This window comes from Vipera berus, assembly GCF_964194415.1.
Source record: "Vipera berus genome assembly, chromosome: 14".
Taxonomy (NCBI): Eukaryota; Metazoa; Chordata; class Lepidosauria; order Squamata; family Viperidae; genus Vipera; species Vipera berus.
The window spans coordinates 6,193,224-6,220,253 of record NC_138217.1 but is presented as its reverse complement, the minus strand read 5'-3'; the positions used below and the strand labels follow the sequence as shown (position 1 = coordinate 6,220,253).

Here is a 27,030-nt window from a genome sequence, read left to right as displayed (position 1 = left end):
GGAATTCTGGGAGTTGAAGTCCACAAGTCATAAAAGGGCCAGGTTTGAAGACCCCCTGGTCTGGCTCCAAGCCCGTAGTTTCATCAAAATGGCCGACTGAGGAATTCTGGAAGTCCACAAGTCATAAAATGGCCAAGTTTGAAGACCCCTGGTCTGGAAAGTAGACCGGGAAGAAAAATCCATCATTCAAGTATGAGGGTTCGCCAGTCTTCCTGTTTCTAACCTTATTTGTCTTCTTCTCCTCCCATGCCTCTTTTCATCAGAGGCTTTTCTGTGGAGAAGACACCTACACAAGATTGTCTGTGCTATGTCTCATCTCCCAAGTGCCTGAAGATGAGCAAGTAACTCCATATCTACCTATCTTAGGACAGGACTTGCCATCAAGATTTTGAAGATTCCAACTTCAAGGAGAATTTGATGGACATACAGATCACACGTCTTGGTCTACTTCTGTGAGACTCTAGAAAGAGTGCAGAGAAGAGCAACAAAGATAATCAGGGGACTGGAGGCTAAAGCATATGAAGAACGTTTGTGGGAATTGGGGATGTCTAGTTTAATGAAGAGAAGGATGAGGGGGGACATGATAGCAGCATTCCAATATCTCGGGGGCTGCCACAAAGGAGTCACCCTATTCTCCAAAGCCCCTAAAGGTAGGACAAGAGGCAACGGATGGAAACAAATCAAGGAGAGAAGCAACCTGGAATTAAGGAGAAATTTCCTGACAGTTAGAACAATTAACCAGTGGAACAACTTGCCTCCAGAAACTGTGAAGGCTCCAACACTGGAGGTTTTTAAGAAGAGATTGGACACTTATTTGTCTGAAATGGTATAGGATTTCCTGCCTGAGCAGCGGGTTGGACTAGAAGACCTCAAGTCCCTTCCAACTCTTCTCTTCTCTTTGAAATGTCACTCTAAAAGCAACCGTTCCAGAGCTGCAAATTTACTATTTTGCCATCTTTGCCAAAGAAGTGTCTTCTCCAGTTTCAAAGCCAGACCCACCTTCAAGAGAAGACTTGGCGAGGCTCTTTTAGTGTCATAAATTCATTGAAGCTGTCAACATTCTAATTCTCAGCCACATCAGACGCATCACACATCATCAGGACAACCAACCGTAACAAAACAATCTAACTTGGAAGATAGCTCCACTCCAAGAATAAGCTCTCAAAATACTTTTAAACGAAACGAAGAGGGGATGGGTGGGATGGGTGATGGTGACAGGGACCCTTGAAATTTGATAGTGGGCTAATAATATACAATTTAATATGTCACTCACACCAACCGCCTTAAATTACAAGAATTGTTGCTTGGGAGCAATTAAAGATATTCACTGTCTTTTGAAATCTGCATTTCCATGTGCTTGTTAATAACCACAACGAGTGCTATTAAAAACACAAAAGCTATTAGAGGAGATTTAAAACAAAGAAGCCTCATTTACATACAATTCCAGTTATTTTTAGCAGAAGCATCACTTTTTTTTTCTTCCTGAAGAGTATGGGGAGTATAGGAATCTCGAGAAGCACCTGAAGGAGCTTTATTCCTAGCTCGGAAGCTATCTCTGGATTGATAATTCAACCCATCTATATGCTCACAGAATTAAGCTAAGAACATTAATCTTTCTCGGGTTTAAGCACTTTACTCACAAATACCTAAGGCACATTGTCTGAGTGGATCAACACCCCCCCAACTTTTACACTAAGATGCTCTCGCTGCTATTCTGCGTATATGAAGTCTTAGATTTAAGTCACTGGCCTCTGATTTACACTTCAATCCTTAAGCTGATGTGCTTTCACGAGCTTACAAAAACGTGCTGGAAATTTTAATTGAATTGGATTTCCTATCCAGGGGGAAAAAAACCCCAAAACAAACCCTAGGTTTTAAGATATAGCTCTGTCTTCATTACTGGGAAGCAGACGGTTGTAATATAGATCCTCTAGCAGCCGTCACATTCTTGCTAAGATAATGTTTATTCTCCCCTCGTGATGGAGAATTTATGATCCTTCTACTGAGTTTGCTCAAGATGTCATTACCGAAAGATGTGATGGATGTCCGGTGTTTTACACTGCAAAAAGAAGAGATATCTGTACCAAGAGCAAAACAATGGCCCAAACGTGAAAGAGGGGGGAAAAAGGGGGGGGGGAGAAACCGAGAATCAAATAAAATCAGAAAAAGATAAAATAATAAGGAAGCTCAGGGCTGTGAAAACGGTCCCTGAAATTGAGAACGAGAAAACGATGCATCCAGAATTACTGTACAGTTTACACGCATAAGGATAGGTTTCAGATGTCAGGGTCAGGCTATGTTCTGCTTAAACACAGTTTGTTGAATAAACCACGGGCTGGGTTCACACCTCAGGTTAGCCAGTTGCTACAAGATTTTCAGTTGTGATTCTTAAGTTTTTGGTCAATGATCAAAGGAGGGCTGGAACCAATCTTGTGGGAATTAGATTCTAGGTCTCAGCTTCAGCTTTGCAGCAGCAATTCAGACCCGATAACCCATCCAACAGTTTTATGGGAATCTTTGCCAAAGCTTGCAGAGCAATTAAGTTTAAAGACTTAAGAGAAGGCCCTCTTTTCTTATCAACACAAAAACATGCATGCAGTTTAAAGCCTGTAGTTAAATCGAGTGTAATCAAGATCTAAATGATTTCTAAGCTGCCTGAATGGTTCTGCCTTTCTCATCGTCTCGCTGTTTTTTACATGTCAGGTCGCACGGATTGGATCGCGCCTTTGGCTCAAGAAACCACAGGAAACCAGTCCCAAGAGTTGGCGATAAGGAACATCCGCACAAAACTATTTTACCAGTTTAACGACAAGCCAAATTTTCTCCCCAAAGAGTGAGTTTAATTACAGTTTTCGTTGGCTTGCAAAAAGATGGATGCTGTGATGAAAATGCCCAGAGATTAGATGATTCTTCGGGGATAGGGAACAAACCATGATCCTCATGACACCCTTTCATGAAAACTAGAAATGCTGGCTAATGCTTTTTGAGGCATCTTAGCCCAATGTAAGTCATTCTTGGATCCCAACACTGATGCTGCCTGAGGTTGGGAGGTTGAAGCATCCATGACAGAAGCTGCTTTAAGAGGGAGCATCTTTTAGAAGTATGTTGGCCTTATGTTGAAATTAAGGCTTGGTAACTTTTAACTGGAATCGGGAATGTCCCATGCAGCTAGTCCTCAACTTACAACAGTTCACTTAATGACTGTTCAAAGTTACAATGGAACTGAAAAAAGGGGCTTATGATGAGGGGGGACATGATAGCCGTCTTCAAATATCTCAGGGGCTGCCCCAAAGAGGAGGGAGTCAAGCTGTTCTCCAAGGCACCTGAAGGTAGGAGAAGAAGCAACGGATGGAAACTCATCAAGGAGAGAAGCAACTTGGAACTAAGGGGGAAGGAAGGAAGGAAGGAAGGAAGGAAGGAAGGAAGGAAGGAAGGAAGGAAGGAAGGAAGGAAGGAAGGAAGGAAGGAAGGAAGGAAGGAAGGAAGGAAGGAAGAAAGAAAGGAAGGGCAACGGATGGAAACTAGTCAAGGAGAGAAGCAACCTAGAACTAAGGAGAAACTTCCTGACAGTTGGAACAATTAACCAGTGGAACAACCTGCCTCCAGAAGCCGTGAATGCTCCAACACTGGAAGTTTTTTAAGAAGGGAAGAAAGGAGAGGAGAGAGGGAAGAGAGTAGAGGAGGGGGAAGGAAGTAGGAAAGTTGGAGGGAAAGAGGAGAAGTGGGGAGAAACGGGAGAGGAAGAAGAGGGAAGTAGGAAAGAAAACAAGAAAGGGAGAAAGAAAGTAGAGAAGAGGGAAGAGAGAGAAGGAGGGTGGATACAGTGAAAGGGGAAATGGACGAGCAGCACCCAAACTCACGTGTATGTATTTATGTATGGCGATATATTTGCTGACTTGTTTGTGGAAGAAATGGGAAGATAAAATTTTGTGTGTGTGTGTGTGTGTGTGTGTATATACATACATACATACATACATACATACATACATACATACAGATAAATAAATAAATAAATAAATAAATAAATAAATAAATAAAAGAAGAGACTGGATAGCCATTTGTCTGAAATAATATAGGGTTTCCTGCCTGAGCAGGGGGTTGGACTAGATCAGCGTTTCCCAACCTTAGGAACTTGAAGATGCGTGGACTTCAACTCCCAGAATTCCCCAGCCAGCATAGCTGGCTGGGGAATTCTGGGAGTTGAAGTCCACGCATCTTCAAGTTCCTAAGGTTGGGAAACGCTGGACTAGATGACCACCAAGGTCCCTTCCAACATCATCATCATCATCATCATCATCATCATCATCATCATCATCATCATTATTATTATTATTATTATTATTATTATTATTATTATTCACACTTATGACCATTGCAGCATCCTCATGGTCACGTGATCAATATTCAGATGCCTGGCGAATGGTTCATATTTATGACCGTGGCTGTGTTCCAAGGTCAGGTGGTTACCTTTTGTGACTTTCTGACAAGCGCAGTCGGTGCGGAAGCCAGTTTCACTGAACAACCAACCGCCTTACTCATTTAACAACTGCAGTGATTCACTTAAGAACTGTGGCAAGAAAGGTCGTAAAACGGGGCAAAGCCGACAACCAATTTCTCACTTAGCAGCCCGAATTGGTACTTTCTCTGTTCTGCCTGTTTGGACTTGGTAAGACGGAAGATGGGTGGACTTCAACTCAACTTCAACTTCAGATCGCTGGCTGGGGAATTCTGGGAGTTGAAGTCCATCCATCTTGAAAGCTGCCAAGGTTGAGAAACACTGATCTAAGATAAAGGAGAGAAGTAACTATTGCTCCGCTTGGTAACTGTAGCCTGGAAACCAGCAACTTGCCAGTTTAGGCTAGGAGAATCTGTGCCTACAAGGGTCTCTCTCTCCCACATACTTTCCGAAGCTTTCCCATTTTAGGCACGGAGGAGTGGGCACTTTGCAAAATGCCAACTCCTCTGCCCAGCCGCAGGCAGAGATGATTAAATAAATAGATCGGAAGAGCCAAAGTACCCACCCACTCCTTGGGGGTTTCGGCTATGACTGATCATCCCTTAGAGGGAGAGAGAAAAATATATATCTTATTTTCTCAATACAGACTAATTTTTTCCCCCCTAATGAGAACACTTGGGACAGCTGCTGCCAGCCCTCGGGTGCCAAAGATCAAGCACAATACACTTTTGTTCCGTAGGAATTTAATTTGGTTTCTCTCTGCCCTGGCTTTGAGGCCCCAAACTTGTTTTCAGGAGCCACCTTAGCGCTAGCAAGTCCCCAAGTTTCCGGGGACAATTATTTTCAGAATTGTAGATCTTAGGTTGCTCCCGGCAACACTACATCCCTCATCCCTCGGGAGCTTTTTAGGTTGGGCTTTTGTTTTTGGCTCCAGAGGCCAGATCCACCCCTTTCCAAACAAGCAAAATGAAGAAAAGCAGTAATTAATCAAACAAAAGCTTCTATTGGTTCTAATGCACCACCTCGGCCGAAATTAAGGGCGATGCAGTTAGCAAAGTGAGTAGTGTCTCGACTCCAGCTTTCACTGTACATGCTGAGGGCTAGAAACAACCTCACACTTGTTCAAAAATAGTATCAGCTCCCACTGTTCACTGCCTGGCTCTGCTTTTAGCTTCCAATTTTGCCTTAAATGCCTGACCTCGACTGAAAAAGAACACTGCAAACCTTAAAGAACTCCAGGACCAAAGAAGCTGTGAGAACTCAGCCAAAATTTCAAGTTTTTAACAGAGGATGTTTGCAGCTGTTTTCAGTTGGCACAACTGTACCAAGTCTTAAGTAAATCTTAATAATCCTGGAGGAGGAGGGAAAAAAAAATCTTCATTTCAGCTGGCATAAACACGTTTGTGTATATGTGTATGTGGATTTATCCTAATATGCTCCATTACCGCAAGTGGTTTCTCCAATGTTTCGACATGTCTTGGTGTGTGTGCTTCCCCCAAAACAATGCTGCTCCTTGAAAAATACATTGTTATCTGGAGGGATAATTGTACTCCGGTTCACGGACGTGTTTGGGAAATGCAAATCACACATGCATTTATTAGAAACACAAATCTTAGCATTTCCCCATGGTTTAGCAAATACAAAATCAAAACAAAACAACCCCCTGCCCTTTTAAAATGGGGACCATTTGCTTGACTTTGGAGATATCAGGAAGAGTGGGCCAATTCAATTGATCACAATTTCTTATATCCCCAAAGACCAATTGCGTGGTTCATTTTAGACAATTTCTCTTCTTCCTTTCTTTTAAAGGTAAAGGTTAAAGGTTCCCCCGCACGTGCGTGCTAGTCGTTTCCGACTCTAGGGGCCGGTGCTCATCTCCGTTTCAAAGTCGAAGAGCCAGCGCTTGTCTGAGGACGTCTCCGGGGTCCTGTGGCCGGCATTACTAGATGCCAAAGGCGCACAGAATGCTGTTACCTTCCCACCGGAGTGGTCCCTATTTTTCTACTTGCATTTTTACATGCTTTCGAACTGCTAGGTTGGCAGAAGCTGGGACGAGTAACAGGCATTCACTGTTACGTGGCACTCGGGATTCAACCCGCCAAACTGCCGACCTTCTGATCGACAGGCTCAGCGTCCTAACCCACTGAGCCACCGCGTCCCTTTTCTTTTAAAGAGTACCCCCTTATTCAATCTCAGCAAACGCTAACGTTTTCAGCAGTACTGGTAGCTCTCCCCTTGCCCACCCTCCAAACAGCCGCTTGGCAATTTTGTCAGCCTTGCTAGGCAGACCGGAGGAAGTAATTCTGCTTTACTGTAAAGCTACATTAAAAAGACTTTGGCAAGTCTGAAAATAGAAATTAACCACTGTCTCCTTTACAGCCTGAGAACGTAGGGAGGCTCCCTTCTGAGTCTCTTCCTTCACCTATTATGCAGCTGTGGGCCATGCCCTCTCTTCTCTGTTACCCAAGGTCTTTCCCACACGCCATTACAGCCGCCTCCTTTACAGGATGAGAAACTAGAGAGGGTCCCATGTGAGCCTCCTTCTCCACCCCTTATGTGGGCTCTGCCGTCCCTTATCTAAACATGCCCTAAAAAGCATCTCACTGTCCTGTTTTTTCACTGTCTTTCTCATATACCATTGCAGTCATCTCCTTTACAGGATAAGAAACTAGGGAGGGTCCCTTTCTTAGCCCTTTATGCAGCTCTGGGCTATGATCTCTCTTATCTGACTGTTCCCTAAGCAGCATCTTGTCTCTCCCTTTTCCAAAGCTCTTTCTCACATACTATTACAGCCCCCTCCTTTACAGCCTAAGAAACTAGGGAGGGTCTCTTCTGAGTGCCCTTCTTCGCCCTTTACGCAACCCTGGGCTATGCTCCCTCTTCTGACTGTTCCCTAAGCAGCATCTCTTTTCCCCATTTCCAAAGCTCTTTCTCACATAATACTACAGCCATCTCCTTTATTTATTTATTTATTTATTTATTTGTTTGTTTTTATATACCGCCCTTCACTGCCCAAGAGACTAGGGAGGGTCTCTTCTGAGTGCCCTTCTTCGCCCTTTATGCAGCCCTGGGCTATGCTGCCTCTTATCTGACTGTTCCCTCAGCAGCATCTCTTTTCCTCATTTCCAAAGCTCTTTCTCACATACTACTACAGCCATCTCCTTTACTGACCAAGAGACTAGGGAGGGTCTCTTCTGAATGTCCTTCTCCATCCATTATGCAGCTCTGGGCTATGCAGTCTTTTATCTGACCTTTCCACAGGCAGCATCTCTACCCTCCATTTCCCAAGGTCTTTCTCACATACAGCCTGGGAAACTAGGGAGGGTCCCTTCTGAGCGTCTTTCTCCACCCATTATGCAGCTCTGGGCTATGCAGTCTCTTACCTGACCTTTCCACAGGCAGCATCTCTTCCCTCCATTTCCCGAGGTCTTTCCCACATACCATTACAGCCGTCTCCTACACAGCCTGAGAAGTTAGTGAGGGTCTCTTCTGAACCTCTTTCTCCACCCATTATACAGCTCTGGGCTATGCAGTCTCTTATCTGACCCTTCCCTTGGCAGCATCTCTTTGCCCCCTCTCTCAAGGCCTTTCCCACTGTGCCATTACAAATTCCCACTGTAGTATAAACTGTGTCTCCTCTGCTCACCTCTATGTTAAAGGCACTTTCCTCCATTTTTTCAACTTCCATATCTGCCAGGGGATTCTTCAGATTCTGCAAAAAGAGGGCAGCTTTTCTTTTTCGTTCTGCTTGAAGCTGTTTCTCTTTCGATTCTTTGGAAGCCTGGGCTAATTTCTCTCTCGCTGCAGCTGCCAAACGGTCTTCTAATTTCTGTTTTGCTGGTGGTGGAGGAGGAAAAAGAGAAGGCTGTCATTTAACTTAAGACGTTGGGAGACCAACCGTTTCTTACGCCAAAATGCAGTTTGTCTAAAAACCAGGCATCTTAAACAAAAACAAAAAAAACAACCCCCCCCCCCACAATTTACACGGCCATTTAAAGATTGTTTGGAAGAACGCCTAAAAAAGGTGTACGGCAGAACAAAAGTTTCTTTTTTAAAAAAGAATAGAAAATGCTGTGACTGCTCTAATAAAAAAAATAACATCAAACAGCAGGGATTTTCAAAGATGACTTTTCATTAGCTAACAAAAGGCATCATAAAGAACAAAGACAAAGACGAAATAGCAAAGATGAGGCTGCCCTAAATTCTGAGAAAAGGAAAGAGTAGGAGTGGGACTAAACAGAGAACAAATCGCACTCAAGTCCTAGCAGGGATGACATTATCTAGACCAGGGCTTTTCAACCTTTCCCCCCCATTGTACCACCTTTAGGATATGGCAACATCTGAGTACCACCAGTCGCCACCAAGCTCAGAGAGCATCAAAGACCCTACAGACCTCCTCCTCCTCTTCTCCTCCAGTTTCCTGCAAACCCAACTTCCTTCTATCACTGATGATGTTATCTAGTTAGGTCACGAAACAACCACAGGAAAGCCACCAAGCTCACAGACCACTAAGGTCCCACAGTTCAATCCTGAGCTACGAACATTCTCTTTCTCTTGGAGACATCCAGATGTTAGGAGACATTCTGAAAGGCACCAGGTCTCTTTTGAGTTGGAGCTACTAATGGAACTACAAAAAGAACTCAAACAAGGCCTGGAGAAGACTTCAAAAAACAGAGCCCATCTCAGGACAGAGCAAGCTAGAATGTGGCAGTAACCATTAGATCCTGGTTACTAAGAACTAAGGCAGCGAAAGCCAACAGGACTAAGATTTAGGCTGGGCACAGAGATATCCAGTGTGGCGGTTTCTAATCTACTGTTTTATCTTTTTCTGGCTCTCATGCAGAGCTGTTCTCACTATCTCCTATTAAGCTACAGACTGAGCTTAATTATCTTTTATATTGCAATGATTCAAAGAACTGAACTCTGCCCTAATGCTGGGTGAACAAAGCAGAAGGCAGATAACCCAGCTCTCTCCAATGCCAAGCAGAGACTCAAGGTTAGAGGAAATTTAAGCATTACACAATACCGGGGAAGATTAATTGGGGCATAAATTGGAGAGGTGGAAAACAATGGTTCTGAGAACCAGTTTCTAAACTAAGTTAAACATTCTGCTGATCGCCCTCACGTGCATCTTCCCTTGCTAATTATGTCTTATTCTAATTATTTCTTAGTTGGTGCTGCTCCCTGCCTCCTTCCACGTAGGGTACAATTACCATGGAAATGTTTTCTGCTTACGCAGACTTTTGGCGCTAGAACCGAGGGATGGTGACAGAAGGGAGGTTAAGCATGCAAGTACAGTTAGTTGTGTACGCTCAACAGCTTTCATTGTCGCTCGCTGTGCTAATTAAAATAGCCCGTGTGTGTTTGGGCGTGTGGCAATTGCAAGCTTGGAAGAGGTGCATTTAAGCCACGTCATGTTATGAATGCTTCTCTTAGCTGGTTTGCTGATAAAAAAAACCCCATTGATTATTATCAGGCAGTGGTGCTCTCCCAGGTTTTAAGTAGACAGATAGACAGTGAACGAGGCTTAAATCACTCAGAGTGCCTTGTGGAGGAGTGAATGCACAGTCCTGATAAGTTCAATGCGACACTGTTGGTGCTGGAGGCTTTTGAACAAAATGGAGAAAAACAGGCAAGGAAAAACTGTTAAGAACCAAACAAAAGACAGACCGAGAGGGGGGAAAAAACACCATGCATCTCTTCACCTTTTGTTTCCATGCTTTCAAGAGGAGACTTAACCTTGACATGGCCTGCCTCTGAATCATGACTTGGCTGGAGTTATAAGTCACAATGAATTAAAAGGGTTGCTGCAATTTATAATCACTGCCCTGCCCTGATAAAATAAACCCGCCCTGAATACACCCACACATGGAAAAGAGCTGTGGCTTAAATAAATTAAGGCTTCATGCACAGTTCCTCAGTGCAACTGTTTAACTGTTTCCACGTGTTTGCTTGCATAAAATATTTTGGCTATTAAGACAGTTCCAGAGCCGTGGTGGTGCAGTGGTTAGAATGCAGCACTGCAGGCTAACTCTGCCAACTGCCAGGGGTTCGTCTCTCACCGGCTCAAGGTTGACTCAGCCTTCCATCCTTCCGAGGTCGGTAAAATGCAGACCCAGATTGTTGAGGGGCAACAGGCTGACTCTGTAAACCGCTTAGAGAGGGCTGCAAAGCACTGTGAAGCGGTATATAAGTCTAAGGGGCTATTGCTATAGATTGACTTAACCCTCCGAGTCAGTTGATTTCTCATAATGTGGGAGTACTTGCATGGTGGATCTGAACCTCTCTGTAAGTCACTTATTGTTATTCTTGAATTTATATAGTGCCTATCCCATGGTTGGAGGCCACTCTGAGTGGCCTTGGTATGTGCAGCATTTATTACTAAGAATATTCTATATAATTTAGGCCATCCATTCACACTTCCTGGAGTAACGATCTGGGTTTAAACAGAACCTTTTAAAAAAACACAAAACAGTAATCTCTGTTGCGACTGATTTCCCAGCAAGCCTCGCATTTCACTGATATTTTAGAAATGAAATGGATTTGCTTTAGTGCTGATGTACATCTGTGGAAGGATATTAAAAAAAGGGGACTTTATCAAGATTTGTAAACAGTATTTTAAAATACTGCCTATTTTCCGAATACGAAAGACGGAAAATTATTTCCCCTGAAATTCAGTCTGCCATGCCTCCCTTTTTTACCTGCAGACATGGAATAAAATACTGAACAGTAATTATCTGTCTCTGGAACCTGATACTATCCTTCTGCCTTCTTCCTGTAGGATATATATATATAATATTTGAAAAATGGGTAATTTTATTTGCAAATGGCTTCGCTTTTTTTATTAATAATCATATGTTTTCACCTGGTGGAGGAGTTTTTTTTTAACAGCAGCTCAAAGTCAACCCTATCACTGTGATGGCTTCATGAGACTTTTTTTATCAAATTACGCTGCTGCGTCTTATTGAATTAGACACACATAAATGCAGATTTAATTACCACCCGGCTCCCTTCTTTCAGGAAAGGAAAAATGGAAAGGAGAATAACGTTTTCTTTCCTCCTCTGGCTCATTTATTTCGTGTCTAATATGGAAAATGTCAAGGACCACAAATGGCTCGGTTATTTACTAGCAAATATATTTCGTGTGCGATGGCTACCTCGGTATAAAACAAGCCAGCATTGCTGATTTACGATGAACATTTCACACAGGTAATCTTTGACTTACAACCATAACTGAGCCCTTAATTTCTGCTGCTAGATGAGACATTGCCTAAGTCAATTTTGCCCCGGTTTACGACCTTCCTTGCCACGGTGCTTAAGCAAACCACTGCAGTTGTTAAAACTAGGAACACGGTGGAATCTGGCTTCCCCACTGACTTGGCCTGTCAGAAGTTTGCAAAAGGGGTTCACTGCAACTGTCATAAATAGGAACCAGTTGCCAAGCAGTCAAATTTGGGTCATGTGACCATGGGGCTGCTGCAATGGCCATTAAGTGTGAAACATGAGCTGTTTTAAGTCGACAAGTACTTGTACTTCCTCTCTTTCATGTCTGCACAGGCAGACGAGAGCCAAAAGGAAGAGAAGAGATATTTAACAGTTGGATTCACGCAACTTCCAGATGTGTGAGCTTCCACGCCCCAAAGTCCTTATTGGTCTAGCCGCTGCTGGGAAATCTGGGGTTCAGACGTCCATGCAGCTGGAAACTGCCGCTTCTGAGAAACCCGTGTATAAGGTAGCAATAATGACACTTTTCTGAGCTTCAAACTCAACAAGTGCTCCTGGTTTTTTATGCCTGACGTTGTATGATCAGGTCTTTTTTTATTTTATTTATTTTATTATTTATTTATTTTATTTTAATTCCATTTATATCCCGCCCTTCTCCGAAGACTCAGGGCGGCTTACAAGCTTAGCAGTAGCCTTCATTCTATGTATATGCCTGCTTATTAGGGCTTTCACACACACCCCCCAAGCGGCATTATTACAAAGTCAGCTTAATTGCCCCCAACAATCTGGGTCCTCATTTTACCGACCTCGGAAGGATGGAAGGCTGAGTCAACCTTGAGCCTGGTGGGATGCGAACCTGCACTAATTGCAGGCAGTTGGTGTTACTTAAGGAGGCATCAGCCCACTGCTCCACCAAGGCTCTGACTTGCAATGACTTGCAATGCAATTTTTGACTTGCAATGTGAGATTCCCGTTTGCTTTCAAAAAGACTTGCTTGGCAATGTTTTCTCTAAGATCCCTTTCAACTCCATGAATCCCTGAGCGGGGAAGCAAGGAATGAAGGATTTGCCTTCAGCCTTTATTCGGTCGCTGGAGAAGACCGTTCTCTGGTGTGCTACGCGTTGGCATTTCACTCTCGATTGCCTTGATCTCGGTTAGTCTGTAGGTATGGCCTCCTCTTCAGAGGAGGGGCCCAGTAGATTTAATGCTTCATTAAAGAGCTAGTGCTTTAACGATTCTGGGCCTGCGTTGTGCTACGCAGGATGCGCACTTCCAAAACGTTTATTGAAACCAAACTCACTACTTCGTGCAATAGCCTGCTCCACTGGCTAATAGCTTTTGCAGTTATAAAGATCAAACAGAGTAGAAGGGACCTTGGGGGTCTTCTAGTCTAAAGCAGGAAACCTTACACCGGATGTCTCCAACCTTTGGGGCACTCCGAACAGTCACTAAATGGAATTTGCAGGACTACCTGCAATTTAATGCCTACTCCTTTGGGGCACCAGGGACCGGTTCCGTGGAAGAGAGGTTTTTCCACGGATCGGAGAGTGCGTGGTTTTGTGTGCTGCCTACATCCCACGGATGGGGCTTTGCTTGTTTCTGCGGACCGGTTGCTGGCATGCCGCGGCCCGGTACTGGTCCACGGACCGGGGGTTAGCGACCCCCTGCCTTACCCTCAAATAGTTGTCCAGTCTCTTCTTAAAAACCTCCAGCGATTGAGGACCCACAACCTCTGGAGGCAGGTCATTCTATTGGTTAATTGTTCTGTCCGGAAGATTCTCCTTAGTTCTAGGTTGCTTCTCTCCTTGATTAGTTACATCAGTCCTGAATCTACTTCCTTGTAATTTTAACTCCTTGGTTCTTAATCCTAAACCCCGTCTAGAAAATCCAGCATCTGCACGAAGGCAATCAATTTTCATATGGGCAAGGCGTTTACACCAGCAGTGTGTTGCAGGTAGTCCGTGAGTTATGACAGCTTCTTTACAATGGGACTGGGGGAAAAAAGTGACCCATGAGCGTTTTTCACACTTACGACCGTTGCTGCATCCCTGTGCTCGCATGATCAAAATTTGGATGCTTGGCAACCGGTTCCTATTTATAATGGTTGCAGTGCCTTGGGGTCACTTTGTATTCCAAATCACCAGCAGGCAGAACAAGAAACAATGGATGGAAATTAATCAAGGAGAGAAGCAACCTGGAATTAAGGAGAAACTTCCTAACAGTGAGGACAATCAACCAGTGGAACGGCTTGCCACCAGAAGTTGTGGGTACTCCATCACTGGAGGTTTTTAAGAAGAGACTGGACAGCCACTTGTCAGAAATGATATAAGACAGACATGTCAAACACAAGGCCCAGGGGCCAGATCCGGCCCATGAAGCGGTTTCATGCGGCCCGCAAAGCCATCCTGGAAACAGTGAGGGAACGGCCCCCACTGCCTTGGCCCTGGCCCAGAGACCCTCCTTCCACCAGAGACCCTCAGATCTGTCCCACTCCTGCCCAGGCCCCCATAGGCACCCTTGATGCCAACGATGTAGAGCTGGCCATGCCCACCCAGTAGGCCATATGCACTTTAGCCACGCCCACCCAGTAGGCCACACCCACCCAGACCACACCCACCTGGCCCTCTGAGGGCAACCGCAATGCTGATGTGGCCCTCAATGAAATTGAGTTTGACACCCCTGATATAAGATCTTCTCCTCAAGCAGGGAGTTGGACTAGAGGACCTCCAAGGTCCCTTCCAAATGTTATTTTGCTATTCCTTCCTTCCTTCCTTCCTTCCTTCCTTCCTTCCTTCCTTCCTTCCTTCCTTCCTTCCTTCCTTTTCTTCCTCCCTCCCTCCCTCCTCCATCACTGGAGGTTTTCAAGAAGAGGAAGGACAGCCAATAGTCTGGAATGGTAGAGGGTCTCCTGCTTGAGCAGGGGGCTGGACTAGATGACCCCTAAGGTCCCTTGCAGCTCCGTTCTGATTATTATACAGAGACTCGTATTTCATCTGCCTTCTGCTCTCTTTCCATCATCCCCCGCTGAGCAAGGTCTCAGCCCCGCCCTAGGCAGAATTAGCTTTCAAACAAGGTGAAGGATAAACCCCAGTTGATCCAGACCATTGAATTCTTACCATGCTTGGCTTCCAGCTCTTCCTGTGTCAGCTGAGGCCTTTTCTCTTCCGGGGCGCTGCTGGAGAGGGCGAGGAGGCTGGCACTGTTGGAGGTGCCGCTGGCGTTCTCTTGGCCCTCTTTGCCTCTTTCCTCCTCCTCCTCCTCACTATCGTCATCAAGTTTCACCCGGTTCTTCTCCAAGGGAAGCATGTCGTTTTCTTTGGCCCGGATCGCGAAGCTGATGGGGGCAAAGGAAGCTGTGGGAAAAGAAAGGATGATTTGTAATTACAAACTGAAACCCGTTGGGTCTAGTGGTCAAGGCGCTAGGTTGGAAACCAGGAGACAGTGAGTTCTAGTCCCACCTCAGGCATGAAAGCTAGCTGGGTGATTTTAAGTCAATCACCGGGTGACTGTGAATTCTAGTCCCACCTTAGGCATGCCATCTGGCTGGGTAATTTTGGGTCAATCACCAGGAGACAGTGAGTTCTAGTCACACCTTAGGCATGAAAGCTAGCTGGGTGACTTTAGGTCAATCGCCAGGGGACTGTGAATCCTAGTTCCACCTTAGGGATGCCAGCTAGTTGAGTAATTTTGGGTCAATTACCAGGAGACGGTGAGTTCTAGTCCCACCTCAGGCACGAAAGCTAGCTGGGTGACTTTAGGTCAATGACCAGATGACTGTGAATTCTAGTCCCATCTTAGCCATGCCAGCTGGCTGGGTAATTTTGGGTCAATCATCAAGGCGATGGCGAGTTCTAGTCCCGCCTTAGCCGTAAAAACTGACTCGGTGACTTTGAGCCACTCCTCTCTCAGCCAAACCACTTCAGAGGGCTGCTATTGTTGAGAAGGAATGTCAGAGACCATTGCCATCTCTGAGTTATTTGTAAAAATAATAAAGGCAGGATACAAATAAATAAATATCTTTTTACTGCCCGTTGAAAAGCTTTTTTTGGGGCGGGTGGGAGGAGAAGTAGGAGGAACAGAATAGAGGATGTAGCCCTCAACTTCATTCATGCTGAATTTTAATTCTCCTTTTAAAGAGGTCTGTTCAGACCAGTGTAGGACATACAGCAGGGGTCCCCAACCCCCGATCCATGGACCAGTACCGGTCCGTGGCATGCCAGCAACTGGTCCGCACAAACAAGCCAAGCTCCATCCGCGGGATGCAGACAGCATACAAAACCACACCCCCTCCAGTCTGCAAAAAAAAAAACACCCTCTCTCCACGGAACTGGTTCCTGGTGCCCAAAAGGTCGGGGATCTTTTGACATAGAGGCGGAAAAATAAAGCCAAAAAGCAAGTATCAGAAAACAAATGGTTACCTCCATCCATTTTTTGCCTTGGCCTCTTAACCACATGCAACCATGTGCCCCCAAAAGCCCTGCTCTGCCCCACCCCCACCCCCAAACGCGGTCCTTGGAACAAAAGGAGGTTGCTCCCCCTGCAAAAACAGAATTATACTACGGAATTCCCTTCTGAGTGTGTCATGCCTGGCCGCATCATTATTTGGATGAAAGCAATATGTTTTTTCCCAGGAGTTTGGGGATTTTTTCCCCCAGACAACTAGTTATTTTCTATGGATTAAGGGTAAGCTCAGTTATCCATCCAAGACCCCTGGGTAATCAAAATGGCTTCCTCGACGTGCACAAGGGAGACCCCAGCAAGTTTAAAGGGACCTGTGCTTGCCAGGAGCCTTGATGTGTGTGTGTGTATGTGTGAAAACATAATGGAGGAGAAAAGCAGAACGCTGAATGGAAATGGAAAATGTTTAATGTTGGGGATTAAAATACGCAAAACTGGCAACCAGGTCTCTGAAAGAGGACCGGTGTGTACGGGATCCCTTGGTTGCAAATCAGAATTGGGCTGCAACCAGTGGCTTAAACCGTCCCTCCTTTGCTATTGTTGATGAGGCTTGGCACAGCCTTCTAATGACTGTTTGTGTGTTGTGGTTCCCTCTAATTAGCTGTCGCCTCAGGATAAAAATACGCAAGAAAATATTGTGACCGTACATCCTGCTGTCTAATTTCTTTTAGATCTCTCTTAAAGGAATGAGAGTGGGGGAGGATTAATATTTAAAAAAATAGAAAAAAATGAAAGTGTGTTTCCAAGCATGCTCTTTTTCTGGAAACAAGGACCAACATTACAGCTTTTTAAAAACTTGCCCCCGACAGACTCAACACACCGCCGCACAGTTGCTTTTAAAGGGAAAAAAAAGCTTTAGTAAATTGACTTTCTATTAAAGGGGATGGAGTGAAAACCATGTGGATACATCTGCCCCGAGGCTTATACCCACTAAGTAGGAAAGGCCCTTTGTACAATTTGCAATTACACGTGAGAGGTGTTCTTCAACTTCCAGGGAGTTAACTTGGCTTTTTTTTTTACCCTGGATAATAAAGCCCCTGCTGTTTGGGTGATATGGACACCATTTGGACCTGATCAGGCTGCCAATCTGTGAAAAATACCACTGGAACCCCCTATTGACATTCAACATCATCAACCTCTTCTCCAAAGCACCTTCAGGCAGGACAGGAAATAATGGATGGAAACTAATCAAAGAGAGAGCTAACTAGAATTAAGGAGAAGTTTCCTGACAGTGAGAACAATTAGTCAGTAGAACAGCTTGCCTCCAGAAGTTGAGGGGGCTCCAACATTGGGAGTTTGACTCTACGAGGTTTGATTCAAGCCCTATTCTATGAGATAGATAAGATAGGTAGATTGGTAGACAGATAGACAGATAGATAGATAGGGATGGAGGCAGAGGGGGGGGATGGATGGAAGGATGGATGGATGCATGAATGGATGATAATGGACAGATGATAAATAGAGATGATAGATAGATTAGATAGATAGATAGACAGACAGAGATAGATAGATATAGATAGATAGACAGACAGACAGATAGATAGATAGAGCGAGCTTCCTGAGGTTTTAAGAAATTGGACAACCACTTGTCCAGAATCGTATAGGGTCTCCTGCTTGACCAGGGGGTTGGACTAGAAGACCTCCCAGGTCCCTTTTCCAACTCTGTTGTTCTGTATTCTTTCGGGGGCTTCTTTTAGCCCTCTCCAATTCATCAAAATAAGGGACGCGGTGGCTCAGTGGGTTAGGACGCTGAGCTTGTCGATCAGAAGGTCGGCAGTTTGGCGGGTCGAATCCCGAGTGCCGCGTAACAGAGTGAGCGCCTGTTACTCGTCCCAGCTTCTGCCAACCTAGCAGTTCGAAAGCACGTAAAAATGCAAGTAGAAAAATAGGGACCACTCCGGTGGGAAGGTAACAGCGTTCCGTGCGCCTTTGGCGTCTAGTCATGCCGGCCACATGACCACGGTCTCCTCGGACAAGCACTGGCTCTTCGGCTTTGAAACGGAGATGAGCACCGGCCCCAAGAGTCGGAAACGACTAGCACGCATGTGCGGGGGAACCTTTACCTTAATTCATCAAAATCCATTTAAGTTAGCAATGCACGGGATTACTTGCCTTTCATTTCATAGCCTGTCTCTCATCTTAAAAATCCTAATTCAGCGGCACCTTTGAAGAGGCGGGCTGGGAGCCAGGCGGAACATTCCTGGGTGCCAAAATGTGACTTTGTCCTCTCCAGGGGTTTGATCTGGGCCGAGACTTACCTTTTATCAGTTTGCCATCGTTGGCAATTCTGATGGCTGCCAGGTCCTTTCCGTTACTTCCTTGAGCAGCTGAATCGGCATCTTCTGGAATCTGCTCGGCAGGAAACTGGGCCTCTCCAGGTGCCGCGCTGGAAGCAGCATCGGTGGGGACGTCCTCTGATAAAGAGGCCACCTGCTTTTAAAGAGGGGAGGAAAAAAAATCCACTATGTAGCCCGCTTCAAAACTGAAATCCGTAGCGGAATAATGGTGAGGAAACCCACCAAGCGACAAACAACATGCTTTCAACTGGGCAGCGCATAAAACCCACGCTGGGTTCTTTAAGGATGTTTCAAACTGATGAATGAAACTGCTTAAAAACAGCACGCATCGCCCCGCTTTTGAGCCAGGAGTTCTTCCACACAGGTCACCATACTGACAGCTTAGCAGGTCTGAATAATTTCACAAGAGCCGAATGGAGCGTTCAGCAGCAGCACAGGCAGGCGGTCCTCGGGTTAGTTAGGGCCATTTATTTAATGACCAAAGTTATGAAAAGCACCCTCAGAGGTGACCCATGATCGGTCCTCGCCCTTATGACCGTGGCAGCATCCTCACGGTCATGTGATCAAAATTTGGGCGATTCTCAACCCAAATTTATGATGGTTGGAAACTGACCAAGGAGAGAAGCAACCTGGAATTAAGGAGAAACTTCCTGACGGTGAGGACAGTGGGACAGCTTGCCACCAGAAATTGTGGGTGCTCCATCACTGGAGGTTTTTAAGAAGAAACTCAACATTCACCTGTCCGAGATAGTATAGGTTCTCCTGCTTGAGCAGGGGGCTGGACTAGAAGACCTCCAAGGTTCCTTCCAGCTCTATTCTATATTCTATATTCTATATTCAATATTCTATATTCTATTCTATTCTATTCTATTCCTGTTATTCTGTTCTATTCTATTCTATTCTATTCTATTCTATTCTATTCTATTCTATTCTATTCTATTCTATTCTATTCTATTCTATTCTATTCTATTCTATTCTATTCTATTCTATTCTATTCTCTTCACAGTAGTAAAGCTGGAAGGGACCTTGGAACTAATCTATTCTATTCTGTTAAATTCTATTCTCTTCTTACTCTCCATTCCATTCCATTCCATTCAGAATGCCATTTATGATCTTCCTAGCCAGCCCTGACAAGCAAAGCCAATGGGGAAGCCACTTGTACATGGGTCTCTGGGCGAGAGAGTCTGGGGCCCTTACAATTTCACCATAGGGAATCTGTTCACAGAGAAAAGTGGATTTCTTCTTGTGTGAGTGAAAAAAGAAAGGATCTTAAAAGGTTATTGTACATGGATTTTAATTAAAAGCCCCCATGGCATTCATTACCTGAATATATATATATATCGTCTCGGAACGAAAAGATAATGGAACATCATTTCTGTCTTTAATCAATGCCGTGATGGAAGGGAGAACTGTGGAAGGCGCACAAATTGTTCAATCAAACCAACTTAAGCAAGTATTTTATCAGAAGCCATACCAATCCAAGCTAGGCTTCCTCAACTTGCAGACCGTTTTTTAACAGGTTCAGGACACAATGAGAACACCAAAACCTGCCTAAAATCAACTAATTCAGCCATCAACACTAACACACCCAAGCCTTTCTGGTTGTCTTAGAGATGAGGTTTGCAAAGCTCTATCTGGTTGCAGAAGCAAAAAAAGACCTGGGTATTTTATGCTCCCTCGGCCACATGGCTGTCCTTGGCCAGCTCATGTGGTCTGTTTTTATTTGGAAGGTGACTGTTATTTTTCTCCCCCCAATTTACGTAAGTGCATGCATGCATCCCTACGCATTTTCACAACCCTGTTGGTTCAGCCCTCCAAAACAGTCCCAGTTCCTCATGTGGCCCCTTGAGATAATTTAATTGCCCACCCCTGTTCTAGAACGTCACTACCCTGAATCTCTTCCCCAAGCTCCCTTCGGGACCGTGCAGTACCTTATATCAAGATTGACTTGGTTAAGATGCCTGCTAACTTCTATCGCTACTCAACTTGCCAGAGAAACAGGAGTGGGTGGCTAGAAAGAGGGAAGGCGACGGGATTCTAAAAAGCCATCCAGGGACCATGAGATCCAAGGTCACAAAAGCAGGTGTCTGACGGAGAAGTGGACCCTTCTCATAACAAACCAAAGAAGGATGATTGGGCAACATGAACACACGGTGGGTGGGGCTTATGGAAGGCTATTTTTAACTCGCCAGATTTTCACGCGGGGGGGGAAACCAGAGCTGTTTTTTTGCTTCTTCAGTTCTGAGATGTCTACTCAACAAAGTTTATCTTTTACGGCATTTCAACGCCTGCAGATTCCTTCATCTTGCATTCGCTAGTCAAGACAGTTGACATCTCTACTCGGGCTTCTTTTGGGAAAGGTCGGTGTTGCCAAACTCTCCCCCTCTGCTCGTTACAGGTGTACAATCCATTACACCAGCAGAAGAAAAGGATGGAGCAGTTTCTCCACCGGCATTAACTTCCAACAGGCTGAACCAGTTCTTCTAACTCTCGGCAACGGATCTGGATGAGAACTGAATTCTACTCCAAGCTGGAAATGGCCTCGGTTGGAAACCCTGGGCCACAGCATGAACACCAAGGCCAATCATTTTACATTTCAGTTCTCATTCAAATGTACGTGACGCTACTATTTCACGATCGTTACAGCGATCCAGAGATTCATTAACGAGCCCTGTGCTAAGAGCTCACATTATGACTGTACAAAGCCATTTTGGATGAAAAAAATGACTCAAGATATACTGAGGGTTTGGGGGAGGGAGAATGAAGCCTTCAAGGAACAATCTTCAGGTCTAACTCTGCTTATCTGCTGCCTCTAATAGCACCAATAAAGTTTAAGAGTGCTCGTGGCAGGAATTTCTATCCCCCTATGCTCAAAAAAAGAAGAAATAAATACATTAGCTAGTACATTTCAGTCCTAAGAGCACTGTCTTCAAAAGAGGAAGGGGGTGAATTTATTCATGAAAGATCTGGCTACATTTTGCTTAATGAGGAAGAAATGTAATTGCAAGAAAAAAATTAATGATCGAATTGGAAGCTACCTTGAGTGGATTTAACAGTACTGTATATATTTTGCTTACCGTATCAGTTTTTAGCTAATTTCATGCATTGCCTTCAAGCGTGGTTTAAGTGTCGTTGGCTGGATAAGTTATAATTTGGCTGTCTTTACTCTTTAAACTAAACCCGATTAGATCACCATGATTCCTAAACTACAGGCTCGACTTAACGACAGCAACTGGGACTGAAATTTCCGTCGTAAGTCGCAGCTATCATGAGTCATCACATCATTAAGCAAATCTGGCTTCCCCAATTTTGACTTTTGTTGGTCGAAAGTGGCTGGGAAGGTGGCAAATTGTCAGCACGTTGACCTGAAGAGGCTGCAACTGTCATAAATGCGCGCCGATAGCCAAGTGCCAGAATTGCGATCATACGGCGGTGGGGGTGGGGTGGGGAAATGGCGCAACGGCTGAGGACGGGCCGACGTAATTTCAAACTATTGTTAAACAAACGGTCGTGAGGTTGGAGGGTTACCCGTGCAGTTTACAAACCACAGCGAGTGCAACCTGCTCTGCTGAGAGCCACCAAACTGTATTGTGGCTTAGGATAATGTGCTTATGAAACCTGAAGCTAATTATTGACATTCATCAGCTCTGTTAACTGAAATGGAATTTTGCTTAGCAAACGTTACATACCAACTGAGTATTTGGGGGACGGGACGGAAAGAACAGAAGTGTTAAAAAAGCATCACGGTCTTCCTATAAACATTACGTGACCTTTGATGAAAATGTAATGTTTGTGTGTGACCTAGCAGGGTTCTCTCTGTCTTCAAAAAGAGAAGCAACCTGGAATTAAGGAGAAACTTCCTGACAGTGAGGACAATTAACCAGTGGAACAGCTTGCCACCAGAAATCGTAGGAGCTCAATCACTGGAGGTTTTTAAGAAGAGGCTAGACCAGACATGTCAAACACAAGGCCCGGGGGCCGGATCCGGCCCGCGAAGTGGTTTCATGCGGCCCGCGAAGCCATCCTGGAAACAGGGAGGAAATGGCCCCCACTGCCTTGGCCCTGGCCCAGAGACCCTCCTCCTGCCAGAGACCCCTAGATCTGTCCCACTCCTGCCCAGGCCCCCATAGGCACCCTTGATGCGAACAATGTAGAGCTGGCCACGCCCACCCAGTAGGCCATATGCACTCTAGCCACGCCTACCCAGTAGGCCACACCCACCCTGGCCACACCCACCCGGCCCCCTAAGGGCAACCGCAATGCTGATGCAGCCCTCAATGAAATTGAGTTTGACACCCCTGGGCTAGACAGTCACTTGTCTGAGATGGTCTAGGTTCTCTGGCTTGAGCAGGGGGCTGGACTAGAAGACCTCCAAGGTCCCTTTCTATTCTATTCTGTCCTGTCCTATTCTTATCCCATCCCTTTTTAAAAAAATAAACAGTTCACATGTCATGTTCCTCCCCTCGCCCCCTGGAAAACACACAACATTGTTTGACGGCCCATTAAACTGAACGGCAAAAATCTGTTTAAAATTGAAAGAGCACTCTGCTTCGTTAGTGTCCCAGCTATTAATTTCAAAAGCACCCTTTGTCCCCATTATGGCAAAAAGGAGCGAAAGAGAGAGTTTCCTGGCAACCACACGGAGTGTTTACAATCTGTTTCATCAAATACAATAAAGCGCACAGTAAACAATTCAGAGAAAAACATAAAAGGCAGAACACAAAGCAATGCGGCCCTGCAAGTGACCTAGCCATACTGGGGGGCTTGTGTCACAAAGCTTCCGAAATAAAGGAAAAAGTCAAATACACACTGCGAATGATATTCTGCATTTCACTGGCAATTGGTAATATTACCTAAACCAGGAAAATCTAGTGCACTGGCCCAAAAGGAAGACGACTCTGAATTTAACCTCACAACCCCCCCCCACAAGGAAGATGAGACAGAGCTGTCCATACTACCCATGAGTACAGAAGACAACTGTGCCAACTTAGTGGTACCAATTACTAACCTCAGTTCAAGGGCAAAACCACACATTAAAATTAACCAAGTTCAATAACAACTGCCTATAAGATGCTCATTTCAAAAATTGGCGGATCCCATCGGATTACATCGATCATTTTCATCCAGATATATAACATAGGCTCATATTTTAAAAAGCCTTTAAACAGTATACACACATACAAAAACACGCATACACACGCAGAATTGGCTTCCAGCCATTTTAAGGTAAGGGGCATACACACGGACAGGGAGAATATCTGTGAGGTCCTCGGCGTTCTTTGAGCTTGGTTGTTTTCATTACCTACCTTGATTACCTTATCACCAAGATTAACAGCAAATCAACAGCTAAGTTGTAAACCCAACTCACTCAAGGAACTACCAAGAAGAAAAGACTTCCATCAACAATGACAGGGCAAGTTACTTTTGCGTATCAACACAGAGAGCAAACTCCATACTCTTCTAGCACTGATGATGTTACCTGGTTGGGTCATGAAAGGTCTGCAAGAAAACCACCAAGCTGAGAGAGCACCAAGGACCCCACAGTCCTTCTCCTCTTCCCCTTCCACTCCGTAAATCCCATTCCCTTCTAGCACTGATGATGTTGCCTAGCTGGGTCATGAAAGGTCTGCAAGAAAACCACCAAGCTCAAAGGACCCCACAGTCCTTCTCCTCCTTCTCCATGAACCCCACATTCCCTTCTAGCACTGATGATGTTCCCTAGTTGGGCCATGAAAGGTCTGCAAAAAAACCACCAAGCTCAAAGAGCACCAAGGACCCCACAGTCCTCCTTCTCCTCCTCTCCATAAATCCCACTCATCACCCCCTCCCACAGTAACGAAGAGGGCACACAACACATTTTTAGAAAAAAAAACCCACTGATGGGGAACTGGTTCCTCTCTGAACTGCCCCAGTTGACACTCCGGGGATAAAACAAGCCAACAAGCCAGCATGTTATCAAAGTTATATTATACTTTCATAAACCTACCTTTGAGCTGTCATTAGCCTCTTTCTGAAGGAAGAACTGTTTCTTAAATTCGTAGTAGGCATTGTACTGATGCCAAGGCTGCAGAAATTCAAATCTGATAAGAGAAGAGACAAAAATGTGGATAGTTGTCAACTGTCAAAGCATTCGAGATAACCCAGGAGTAAACACAGTAAACAGTGGTGTATAGTAAATGGTGGTTTATCTTACACTATCTACAATATCATATACCAGAAATAATATACATAAATGTACCAATACAGAAGGATCTCTTAACACACCAGAGTTACAGCAGGAAACGGAAGAGAAAGAACATATCAGCAGAACTTCTCTTTTATACAAAGGCTCTTAAAGAGACACAGACCCTGCTGAGTCATTCCCATCATTACATCTTACATTACATAAGCTGGTTAGCTGTTAAATAATTACCTTAACATCAACTTATGACCACAGATTGGACTGGACTGTTGGTCCTTAAGTTAGTCCTTACGGTCTTAAGTTGTGCTGGACAATTTTCAGGGAGGTGGATTAAGTGATCCACTACCAGTAAAGTGAATCCAGCTATGCTATGAGCGTTTTAAGCTGCAAATTACAATCCCAGGATGTGCTGGCGAATGTGATTGTTGTAAGTGCAGATACAGGTTATAAGTCACTTTCCCCCCCCAAGGCCGTTGTAACTTTGAATCATTGTAAGTTGAAAGTTGAGAACTACTTATGATACAGGCAGCCCTCGACTTACAACAGTTCATTAGTGACTATTAAAAAATTACGACACTGAAAAAAGTGACTTTTCACACTTTGGGGACCTGCTGACAAGCAATCGGGGAAGCCTGATTCACTTAGCAGCCGTATTACTAACCTAACAACTGCAGTATTCACTTAACAGCTGTGTTGAGAAACATCGCAAAATGAGGCAAAATCCACTTAACAAATGCCTCACTTAACGTCAGAAATTTTGGTCTCACATTAGTAAATGGAGGGCTACCTCTGTGAGGGAGATGGATAATTTAAAAAGATGATACAGAAGTCAGTGTGGGGAAAATACATGCGCACAAACCACCGTCCCTCAAGTCGTGGCTTTAATTTATTATTTCCTCACCTAAGGAACAAAAGATGCTATTTGATATTTGGAGAATAATAAACTACAACCCAAGGGCCATATATGCCTGGAAGCCAAGTTTCAAGATTCTTTGGCAGTAACGTTTTATCGTTAACTTCCAGAAGTTTCTTGAATTTTAATGTGAGGAACTACAGTAGATTCCTATGGTTTGGGGTTTTTTTTTTTGTCTTTTTCTGACAAGACTGTCAATAAGCGGGCGGAACAAAGCTACTTGCTTGCAGGGTTATTGTAAAACAAAATTAAGAGCGAAGTCTCCCCTACTCACCTCGGATCATTCTTGGCACGAACGCTGGTCTCAAATTTAATCCCATTTCTTGCAACGTACTCAGCTAGCTTGTCAATTACAGGTTGGATATCTGGAGGTGGAGGAATGACGGCAACCACTGGTGGAATTGAGCTGGGAAATGTCAAGAGTTGTAAGATTTACACAGTAAGATTTACACAGGCAGAGAACACAATCTATTAAAGGGGGGGGGGAGGGGAGAAGGAGCTCATTTTTTAAGACATCACATGACTGAGGGCTAAACAGGGAAAAGCCAGGTATTTCAACAGCATCAGGGGAGGGAAAAAAAAAGGGAAATGCAGATCAAAGGTCCAGGCAGGTTTTTAAAAATTTTAGACGTTCGACTAAGATGAGGATGAATCTGAATGATTCATTCTGGCAATTCTGGAGATTCTGCAATTGTTTGAAGCAGGATGGTCAGCAGCGAGAGAAAAGAAGGGGCTTGGGAATAATTTTGTATGCAGAGCTTCTGTCAGACAATAGGTACTTATTGAAATTCTTTACGTATTCTAGAGAGCTAAGATCCTGCTTTAATTGCATGCTGTTCTTTTGGAACAGGTTCTTTTATGGGAGAGATACACACCCACACGCAATTATTTTCATTACGAGAAACTCTAGCGCGATATTCATTTCCAATATTTATGTTGTGCAACTAAAAAGAAATACTAGCAGTACAATCAACCGCAGAAACCACGTCATTCGATTTTTATCCCACCTTTATTACTTTATAAGTTACTCAAGGCAGCAAACATACATGATACTTAATCCTTCCTTACAACAACAGCCATGTGAGGTGGATTGGACTGAGAGAGGGGGACTGGCCTGGAGTCGCCCAGCTGGCTTTCATGGCTAAGGCAGGACTAGAACTCTCAATCTCTTGGTGATTGGTCCAAAGTCACCCAGCTGGCTTTCATGGCTAAGGCGGGACTAGAATTCCCAATCTCCTGGTGATTGCTCCAAAGTCACCCAGCTGGCTTTCATAGCTAAGGTGGGACTAGAATTCCCAATCTCCTGGTGATTGGTCCAATAGTCACCCAGCTGGCTTTCATGACTAAGGCAGGACTAGAACTCCCAATCTCCTGGTGATTGGTCCAAAGTCACCCAGCTGGCTTTCATGGCTAAGGCAGGACTAGAACTCCCAATCTCCTGGTGATTGGTCCAAAGTCACTCACTTGGTTTTTCATGCCTAAGATGGGTCACCATCTCCTG

The 27,030-nt window shown here is 44.6% G+C and overlaps 1 protein-coding gene across 8 annotated transcripts in view; it reads right to left on the bottom strand.

Annotated features, from left to right (window-relative positions):
- The window catches only part of SFSWAP (splicing factor SWAP), a 98,856-nt gene that overhangs the window by 31,529 nt on the left and 40,297 nt on the right, over positions 1-27,030 (bottom strand). For 7 of the 8 annotated variants that reach the window (XR_014027915.1, XR_014027916.1, XR_014027917.1 and 4 more), the window contains 5 exons: positions 25,804-25,935; positions 24,422-24,515; positions 18,397-18,571; positions 14,797-15,033; positions 8,103-8,293 (listed from right to left, as the gene is read on the bottom strand). Coding sequence is in view for 3 of the 8 variants with exons in the window: in XM_081339122.1 (XP_081195248.1) it covers positions 8,103-8,293; positions 14,797-15,033; positions 18,397-18,571; positions 24,422-24,515; positions 25,804-25,935 (829 nt within the window). In the remaining 5 variants the exon portion in view is untranslated. The remainder of the gene's footprint in view (positions 1-8,102; positions 8,294-14,796; positions 15,034-18,396; positions 18,572-24,421; positions 24,516-25,803; positions 25,936-27,030) is intronic. The other variant, XR_014027914.1, reaches the window with a different exon arrangement.